The sequence below is a fragment of the Beta vulgaris genome, chromosome 2 (assembly GCF_026745355.1).
Source record: "Beta vulgaris subsp. vulgaris cultivar EL10 chromosome 2, EL10.2, whole genome shotgun sequence".
Taxonomy (NCBI): domain Eukaryota; kingdom Viridiplantae; phylum Streptophyta; class Magnoliopsida; order Caryophyllales; family Amaranthaceae; genus Beta; species Beta vulgaris.
The window spans coordinates 45,527,990-45,538,377 of record NC_079203.1 but is presented as its reverse complement, the minus strand read 5'-3'; the positions used below and the strand labels follow the sequence as shown (position 1 = coordinate 45,538,377).

General features: G+C 38.3%; 1 protein-coding gene across 1 annotated transcript; it reads left to right on the top strand.

Annotated features, from left to right (window-relative positions):
* Nucleotides 1-2,840: 2,840 nt before the first annotated feature.
* Nucleotides 2,841-6,525, top strand: LOC104885348 (probable glycosyltransferase At3g07620). The gene is made up of 4 exons (XM_048639762.2): nt 2,841-3,900; nt 3,992-4,116; nt 4,586-4,934; nt 5,656-6,525. The coding sequence occupies exons 1-4, from the start codon at nt 3,277-3,279 to the stop codon at nt 6,322-6,324; spliced, it is 1,767 nt and encodes a 588-aa protein (XP_048495719.1). The 5' UTR covers nt 2,841-3,276; the 3' UTR covers nt 6,325-6,525.
* Nucleotides 6,526-10,388: the final 3,863 nt, after the last annotated feature.

Below are 10,388 nucleotides of genomic sequence, written 5' to 3'. Positions count from 1 at the left end.
GTCATTATACAAATGATTGCTTCTTGAATTCATGTTCATTAATTCCTTTTTTTTTTTAAATGGTTTAGTTAATTATTGGATTTTGTTATGCATAGGATATGAATCTTTCCTAAAGATGACTTACAATTATTGATTTTTATTATTATAAGTTTTTTTTTTTAAAAATGATGTTTTCTAATTTTTAAGTAAAATTGCAAAATTGTTTAAACTTTATTTATGTCTTCTTTTTTGGCTGCATGTTTGTATCTCAAAATCTATAGATGGAATGTATTATTGTATGATGTGTGTTGCTTGAGGTGTAAGGCAGAAGAAGGAAGAAGACAGTAAGGAGAATCCATGCTTTCTGCTATGCTCATTTGTCTTTTTATTTGGCTCTATAAAAAAAACCAAAGACATTAATTAAACATTCTTGTGTTAGTGTCTTTTTTTCTTTCCTTTTTCTTTTTAGATCTTCTTTTATATTCTTTTTCTCTGGCCCCCATGTGAATAATTGATGGAGTATTGGAAAGTTTATAGTGTCAATTATTAGTCTGATTTGGTAGGTACTAAAGATTCTTGTAACTTCAGCTCGTTTTAGTTATCTTATTAGTTTTAGCTCTATTTTAATTTATGTTCCCAAATATAGCCTAAAATGTGGTAAAAAAAACTTCGATCTATAGGAAATAATTTTTTCTTTTTATTACTTTTTCTCACATTCTTTTTTTTGTGGTAACACATTTTTTTATAATTGGAAGTTGCAAAGTAGACACACATAGTTTTTTTTTTTTAATCCATATGAGCCACAAAGGCGGTACAAAGTACAAAGAAGGGGAGGGGGGATTCGAACTTGTGACCTATCGTTCACATCACCTCAATCTTAACCACTAGGCCAAGACATCCTTGGTAGTAAACACACATATTAATAGGCAATTAAAAATAATTTTTTGATGTGTTCCAATTAGCATTAATGAGTTGGATAAACAAAGTTTTTCGATGATAATAAATGTTTAATGCATAAATATAGGCCATAGCCTTACTTAATTCCATTTTGAAAAGTAGGTTTGGTGATTATCTATAACCCACATTACACGTTTAGTAATTGTAATAACCCAAGGTAATGAAAGTTGGTCCCCAACCATGCATGTGCTTTTCCTTAATAACACTTCAAATTACTAAAGCAATATTAGCATTGTTATTAGAGCAACTCTAATGGTGAACATTAGAGACTTGCTAGCAAACAAATAAAAAGTTAAGTAATTAGCCTAACAATTGGAGTGAGTAGCTAGAATTTCATTTGCTAGCCAATGTAGCTTAACTAAGCCAATTGGCTTGAGCTAAAATTGTGGGCCCATGTGGAAATTTTGGTGAATAATTTCTATACTATTCTCTAAAAAAACAAATCTTACTTCAAGTGGGACCTATTCATATTGGCTAACCATTGGGGGAGTTTTGGCTTAAATTGGAGTTAGCTAGAAAAATCTATGTGGCACTCTAAGCCAATTTTCATTTTGCTCTACCATTGGAGTTGCTCTAAGCGAATGAGTTTTGCATGTACACGACATTCATATGCTCCTAATACTTCCAATTGTACTACCATTAGAGTATTCCATTTCTTAAACGGAGCTGGACCATTATTGCCTAATGAGTACATGTGTATCTACTAACTCCCTCCTTCTGACGGAGAGGTGGTAGTTAAGTGGAGTACCATCCCGAATTCCATGGCATTGTCCAGAGTTTGAATTTTCATCCCAATAATATGTTGGGGTATTAATTTATGGTAGTTTAGTCTTGTACCCAACCTCTGAGCTGCTTTGCCCCACAGGCTAGTAGCCTAAAAGGAGTTGGTTTTTGCACCAATTATCTTTCCTAATAAAAAACTAACTTTCTTCTTCTTAATAAAAGATATAAATGGTTGAAGTAGTACATTAGAGGCTGCATAAAACACGAGTTTTAAAGAACGGAGGGAGTATTAGCTACTAGTACTAGAAGTCACCATTGCATTCTATTAAATGTAAACCCAAATAAGCCCCTTTAACTATTACGCTCCACCCACCAAACGTGTAGGTTTAATTCCATATCTTTTGCTTAACAAGTGTGCATGGCATGCATCTCTTAACTAGACTTGGTTATTGGATGGCTCAGTGCGGGCTATTCACAAGTCGGATCATTAGCGGGCTGCCTTGCTGCCGGCCAATAGCGGGTTGGGCCATGTGGAGCTCCGGATCCATAATAGACGAGCCAACATAACAATAGAGTTATAGGGGATAGGAGAGAGATAAATGACCAAACATAGAAACTAAATAACCATGCCTGCGAAAACTTTTATTTCACCATATATTGTCTCTTTTTCGAATTACTTACACCCATTGGACTACGTTGTCCATTACCCAACATAATTAAAAATAAGGTTTTTGCTAACCCATTATTATGGCAACGTTATGCACTGTTCTATGTTGGCTCTGTTTGGCGAAACATTTTAGCTACCTTAAATGATAAGGTGCTAACATATTTTAGGTGCTAAAATGATTAGTAGTGTTCGGGGAGCACCTAAAATAAAATTTCAGGTGGCTAAAATGACTTAAATGATAAGTTAAAAAATTTACCTTTTTACAATCAGGTGACTGAAATTTTGGAAAATCTTTCCAAAATTTTGACAACAATTAATTTTGCTAAAATTATTTATCAACTTAATTAACTAATCATTTATCTAATCAGTTTCAGCACCTTATCAGTTTCAGCTTTATCTTATTAGTTTCAGTTAACTTATCAGTTTCAGTTTATTTTCAATTAGTAATGCCAAACAGAGCCGTTATATTAATCTTTTCTATAGGTGATGGTATTAAACATCTAGCATCTCTAGCTATTTCTAAGTTTCTTATAGAACATAATCCTTAAGATTACGTTAAGATTTATCCTTAAAATATTACTCCTGGGTTGAAATTAAGTAGACATTGTTTAGATAATTATTTTATTTGGAGAAGTATGCAGAGTTGCATTAAATCATGTGCCCCATCTAGATCTACCAAAAAACAACAAACTTGTACTGGCTTGATGTATGAGAAGAATTAATTAAAGAGTTGTTAAGGCTCGTTCACCCACACACATGCACAACCAGTTTTCCAATGTCTTCATTAAGCCTGACAGTATGATTTTTCCAGATATTCAGCAGCATGATGAACTCCCTCTCATTGTAAAACACAACCGAGAATTCTTATGCGGAATTCGATATATATATCCAGTGCTGAAATTTGCTACTTCATTTCTTGGGCATGAATTTTTGCCTGAGCTTTACAAAATATGGGATTTGAGCTGCTTAAATCATTTCAAGTGGAAACTAGAAGGTTGCTTTGGCTAATTGCTTTGGTGTTTGTAACTGTTTTACTGCTCCAACGCATCGAACTTCCGAAGGGTAATGCTGGCTTGTGGTCCATATTTTCTCGAGGTGAAGTTCCTGAGCAAAAGTCTCGTAGCTTTTTCAACGTGAACTCAACATCAGATTCTGTTTCATTAAGCAATGTAAGCTCATCGAGTGCGTTTAATACAAGTACTGTATCTCAAGGGAAGAACACCTCTTTGGTGAGAGTTAATGAAGATCAAAAAGGCAATGCTAATACTGATACTCTTTCTTTGTTCAACGACTCTGCCTTTCCACCAATGCAAAATGAGGATTTCGTATTGGACCTAGTGGCACCTGCAGTTGCACCATCACCGGTAGTTTTATCACATGATGTAGCTTCTAATATAAGTATCGAACTTAACTCCACTTCAGCAACTACTGATTTGCCACCGGGCCCACCGCCGCCTTTAGTTGATCATGTTTCAGCAGAGAAGCCAAGGTCCAAGGTTCTTGAAAATGAGGTTCTTACGCTGTCAGATATGAGTGAGTTGTTGATCCAAAATTATAAATTACCTCCCACAATGGTATGTACTATGTAGTGTTATTTGAATATGTATGCTGTGCAAAGAGGTCTATTTATCTTTGCTAATTAGTGATTTATCCAATTGATTTTAGATACCACGATGGCCATCTAAAGCGGATGAAGAATTAGTACTGGCAAAACAATTGATCGAGAATGCACCTCTCTTGAATGATGGGCTCTATGCTCCATTGTATCGTAATGCAAGCATGTTCAAGAGGTAATGCCTATATGCCAATCTTTTATTTTCTTTTCTTTTTGGTGGGCGGTGGGCGGGAGGATCGGGGCTTGGCCTGTTGCAAAATTTTGATGGAGCGAAAATTTCTTCTTCTTATCAATTTTCACAAAAATTAAGAAAAAGTTTATTGGCAACATATCTAAAAGCTTTGTTGCTAATTTAACTCCAGGATATCTTTTCACTGCAACCTGCATAATTTAGTTGTTTAACTTATTTCTATATAGTCATTGGACATGCAAAATCTAGTTCAAGAAAAATTTTGGACTTGAAATTTGTTTTGCTTGGTCCACCAATTCTATAGAAATATTATTCTAACAACTCACCTATTATGGTAAGTTTTTGTTACAACTTACAACGCCATACATCTATAGACCTCTAATGCTTCTTGAATGTGAGTATATTGCTAATAGTGATGTATAATAATTTCAACAACTATATGGAACTTCTACAGGAGCTATGAATTAATGGAGCAAATGCTTAGAGTATACATCTACAAGGAAGGAGACAGGCGAATATTCCACCGGCCACCACTTGAGGGAATTTATGCTTCGGAAGGATGGTTTATGAAATTGATGGAAGCAAACAAGCATTTTGTCACCAAACGACCCAAGGAAGCACACCTCTTTTACATTCCTTTCAGCTCTCGGCAGTTGGAGGAGACTTTGTACGTGCCCAATTCACATAGCCACAAAAACCTGATACAACATTTAAAGGACTATGTAGACTTGATTTCGTCGAAGTATCCCTTTTGGAACAGAACTGAGGGCTCAGATCACTTCCTTGTTGCCTGCCATGATTGGGTACGGCTGCTTATCTCAAGCTTTATAACTAATTTAGAATTATAGTCTGCTTTATGTCAGTCATGAGTTGTTGCTACTGCCAAAGTGCCAATTCAATTGTCAAACAGAAAAAGGGAAAATGCAGGACATCCTGTATTGTTCCATTTTGGCTTAAGAAATCTAATGCCCATGCCATTTTGAGATTAGTTGACTCTAAATTTGTTTATAGAGACTATAATTCACACAGACAATACTAGATATACTGATCACACAGGAGTAGCTGGATACACTGATGGTGGCACGCGTGTGTCAACTGTCAAGCTCTGGCTCATTTGGACCACACACCGACTGGGTGTACAGTATACAAGTGCTGTGGGAACTAAGATGGATCAGGGTCGTCTCCTAAAATTATAAAAAGTTCATATTCTTTGAAATTACACAAATCTACATAGATCTTACATGAGTTAGCAGTTTTAGTCTGCGTCACGCGAGATCTCTGCCATTCAATTATTTAGATCGACAGCTATAATATGGTTCGCATCATAAGGTGGTTACCATAGGGGGGTTCTCATGGGACCATCATCATGTATATAATTAGTGAAATATTTAAGGTCTCAGTTCCCAACTAAATGTTGCAACTAAGTATTTCTGTTAATTTGTTGACATTTATACTCTTTAAGTGTGGACATATATCCTAGCTTTAAGACTATCGTCTGATCATTTTTATTGTCTTGCCTTATAGGCTCCAGCTGAAACAAGACGTTCCATGGCTAATTGCATAAGAGCTTTATGTAACGCTGACGTCAAAGAACATTTCCAATTTGGCAAGGATGTGTCTCTCCCCGAGACATTTGTACGGAAAGCACGAAATCCTCTAAAAGATATAGGCGGAAAACCTCCTTCGAAAAGGCAAACCTTGGCTTTCTATGCTGGAAACATGCATGGTTACCTCCGTCCAATTCTCTTACAACATTGGGGCAATAATCATGATCCCGACATGCAAATATTTGGCAAACTGCCTCGTTCCAAGGACAACAAAAACTACATCAACTACATGAAAAGCAGCAAGTATTGTATCTGTCCTAGAGGATATGAAGTCAATAGTCCACGAGTAGTCGAGGCTATCTTCTATGAATGTGTCCCTGTGATCATATCTGATAACTTCATTCCTCCTTTTTTCGAGACTTTAAATTGGGAGTCCTTTGCTGTGTTTGTGGCCGAAAAGGATATCCCAAATCTGAAGAACATCCTTCTTTCAATCCCCGAGAAGACCTTTTTTCGAATGCATATGAGGGTTAAGAAGGTACAGCAGCATTTCTTGTGGCACCCTAAACCTGTTAAGTATGATTTGTTTCATATGATTCTTCATTCAATTTGGTATAACCGTGTTTTTCAATATAGACTTCGATGAAATTTATTGTTAGTAGTATTTAGAGGGATTGCTAATTCGTTATTTGTTGATTGATGCATAAATGTATATAAATCATCTTTAGATTAAATAATCCGTACAGTAGGACTGATAGTGTTTTCATGCTTAAGTTAGGTTTTCTTTTTCTTTTTTCCGCGGAAATTTGATGTTTCCTTGACAAAATAGCAAACACAATTTTGGTGACTGGTTGTCTTGACTCTTGATGGGCTGATGGTAGTTTAATATACTTTATACTAACTAAAATTTTGAAGTATCTTGTATAGGCTTTCTATATTGTATTCTATTAGAGTATTATTCATCTTATCACGGGTCCCCGAATGGGGGCCCAAAAAAAATAAAATAAAATAATTCTATACCTAAGGATAGTTAGGTCTTTGTATTCATTTAGGTTGTTATAACGGACGTGAGAGAGAAACAAATTATGAATGCAAAAAACGATAAAAACAGACAACAGATTTACGTGGTTCACCAATTTGGCTACATCCACGGCAGAGAGAGAGAATATTTTATTATATGAGAAGAACAGATTACAGAGAGAAAAGAATGTATTTCGTAGTAAGAAACCCTAGAATATAAACAGAGTATTTATATCCGCGTCAGAAAAACGCGAAAACGCGTTAACCGGGCAGCCGCCCGATCGGGCGGAACCCCCCGCATTTTATTTAGTTTCGTTGCGCGCCCGGTCGGGCGAAGTCGCCCGAGTCGTAATTCGGTACTTCGCCCGATCGGGCGAAGAGCCGATGCATCGGGCGAAAGCTTCTTTCACTTCAGTTTCTTCTCTCGTTGCGGGCCCGATCGGGCGGCCTGCCCGACCCGATCGGGCGGACCCGAAGACGTTTTTGACGCATTTTGTCGAACACTTCGATGCACAATGATTCAAGGCATATTTCTACAAATCTCCACCTTGACTTGAATCCTCTCATAATAACCCAAAAACAGATGCATTGATCACAACGCCCAGAATCTCCCAAACACCAGATTTGTCCCAAAAGACAACCAGACCAGATTAGTCCTTAAGGACCCCAGAATTGCCCAAGGTGGGCAATTAACAATCACGAACATTGAGTAAGTCCAAACAATGTTGAAACTTACTCTGCGGAACCGGCTTGGTGAACATTCAGCAGGATTATCAGCAGTTCCATTCCTTTTCACCTTAATCCTAGTCTCACTCCTTAGGAAATGGTATCTCACATCAATATGTTTAGTCCTCTCATGATGGACTTGATCCTTAGCTAAACATATTGCACTCAGACTGTCACAGTAAACAGTAGCCTGATCATGATGCAACCCAAGATCACTAACTAGTCCCTTTAGCCATATTCCCTCTTTAGCAGCTGCTGTCAATGCCATGTACTCTGCTTCAGTAGTAGACAAAGTAACTGTAGCCTGCAAAGTTGCCTTCCAACTAACGACAGAACCACCAAGAGTAAATACATAACCAGTCATTGACCTCCTACTGTCAACATCTCCAGCATAATCAGAATCCGAATAACCAGTGACTAAACACTGGGTATCATTCCCATAAATGAGACCAACATCAGAAGTACCTCTTAGGTACCTAAAAATCCTCTTGACTGCCTGCCAATGCTCCTTACCAGGATCACCCATGAACCTACTAACTACACTGACTGCATGTGCAAGATCCGGCCTAGTGCAAACCATAGCGTACATCAAACTCCCTACTGCACTAGCATAAGGAACCCGACTCATGTACTCCTTCTCCTCAGCAGTTTTGGGTGCAAAAGCCACAGACAAATGATTATTTGAAGCACTTGGAGTGTCTATAGGCTTTGCAGTTGTCATGCCAAACCTTGATAGAATCTTCTGAATATAACCTTTCTGAGATAAGAAAAGTTTCTTCTGACTTCTTTCCCTATAGATCTCCATCCCCAAAATCTTCTTTGCAGCACCCAAATCTTTCATCTCAAACTCAGCACTGAGAAGACCCTTAACCTCTGAATATCAGACTTAGCCTTAGCAGCTATAAGCATATCATCTACATACAGAACCAGATATATGAAAGAACCATCACTCAACTTGTTATGGTACACACACAATCATACTCACTCGTTGTAGCCCAACTCAATCATGTAGCTGTCAAACCGCTTATACCACTGCCTAGGAGACTGCTTTAGCCCATACAAGGACTTCTTCAATCTGCAAACATAGTCTTCTTTTCCCGGAACTTGGAACCCATCTGGTTGTGTCATATAAATCTCTTCTTCCAACTCCCCATGTAGGAAAGCTGTTTTCACATCTAGTTGCTCAAGTTCAAGATCCTGATGTGCAACCATTGCTAGTAGCACCCTGATGGAAGTATGTCTGACTACTGGTGAGAAAATCTCATTATAATCTACCCCTTCCCTTTGTGTGAACCCTCTTGCAACAACCCGAGCTTTATATTAACCCCCTCAGTAGGTGAAGACCCCTCTTTCTTCTTGAAGACCCATTTGCATGTCACAATCTTCCTTTCCTTAGGACGTTTAACTAACTCCCAAGTCTGATTTTTATCGAGAGACTCCATCTCATCTCCCATTGCAGCAAGCCATAAAGTAGACTCACTTCCAGAAACAGCTTCCTTATAGGTGGATGGCTCATGATTTTCAACCTCCACCTCCTCAGCAACCTGAAGTGCATAGGCCACCATATCTTCAAAACCATACCTCTTTGGAGGCCCCACACCAACTCTTCTAGCTCTATCAAGTGCTATGCTTGGTTGATGAATTTCAGATGGCTCTTCTTCATGTTGATCTTCTCCACCTTGGTGCTGTGATTCACTCTCAGCCTGAGTGACTTGCAGCTCCACCTGTTTATCAACATCTCCACTGACGGACACCACAGTAGACTTTACAGAAGGGTTAAGCATGGAATTTTCATCAAATATTACATTCCTACTAAGTATGACACGATTTTCAGAAGGTGACCATACTCTATAGCCCTTAACCCAATCCCAAAACCACAAATCTACCCTTCTTAGCTCTAGGTTCTAATTTTCCCTCATTTACATGATAATAGACAGTAGAACCAAAAATTCTCAACAAAGAGTAATCTGCAGGCTTACCAGACCACACCTCATAAGGTGTCTTGCAGTCAATACCTGTATGGGGTCCCCGATTGATCAGATAGCAAGCTGTGCTTACAGCTTCTGCCCAAAACCTCCTAGCCATCCCAGCATTTGAGAGCATGCACCTTGCCCTCTCCAGAAGTGTCTGATTCATGCGTTCTGCAACTCCATTCTGTTGTGGCGTGTTTCTAACAGTATGATGGCGAGCAATCCCTTCATTTTTGCAGAACTCATCGAACTCAGACCAACAGAACTCCAGACCATTATCAGTTCGCAGCCTTTTGATCTTCCTTTCAACTTGATTTTCCACTAAAACCTTCCACTGTTTGAAATTCTTGAAAGCATCACTTTTATGCTTCATCATAATCACCCAAGTCATTCTTGAATAATCATCAATCATAGACACAAAATACCTGTGACCTCCAATAGATGCAACTCGGGAAGGTCCCCAACAATCAGAGTGAATATAATCAAGTGTACCTTTAGTTGTATGAACCGCCTTTGGAAACTTGCTGCGATGAAGCTTCCCAAACACACAGTGTTCACAAAACTCTAGGCTCTGCACCTTGTGCCCACATAGAAGATCCCTTTTTGACAGAATTTGCATCCCTCTTTCACCCATGTGCCCAAGTCTCATATGCCACAACTTGGTCAACTCCTCCTTGTGAATCTCAGATGATGCAACAGCAGCAGAATCTGTCATAGTAGACCCCTGAAGAATATATAAGGTACCAACTTTAATACCTTTCAGAACCACCTTTGAACCCTTGTAGACACTCATAGCTCCACCTTCACCTTGAAAACTGAACCCCTTACTATCTAGAAGACTCAGAGATATCAGATTCTTTGTCATTAATGGAACATGCCTAACTTCGTTCAAGGTACAGAGTGTACCATCATGAGTCCTCACCCTTATAGAGCCTATCCCAACTACTTTGCAGGCAGCACTGTTAGCCATAGAAACATTGCCTCCATCTATCTG

Coding starts and splice junctions, on each gene's coding strand:
- LOC104885348 (XM_048639762.2), top strand. CDS start 3,277: ATGGGATTTGAGCTGCTTAAATCATTTCAAGTGGAAACTAGAAGGTTG. Junction 3,901..3,991: donor ATAAATTACCTCCCACAATG/GTATGTACTATG, acceptor AATTGATTTTAG/ATACCACGATGGCCATCTAA. Junction 4,117..4,585: donor AATGCAAGCATGTTCAAGAG/GTAATGCCTATA, acceptor GAACTTCTACAG/GAGCTATGAATTAATGGAGC.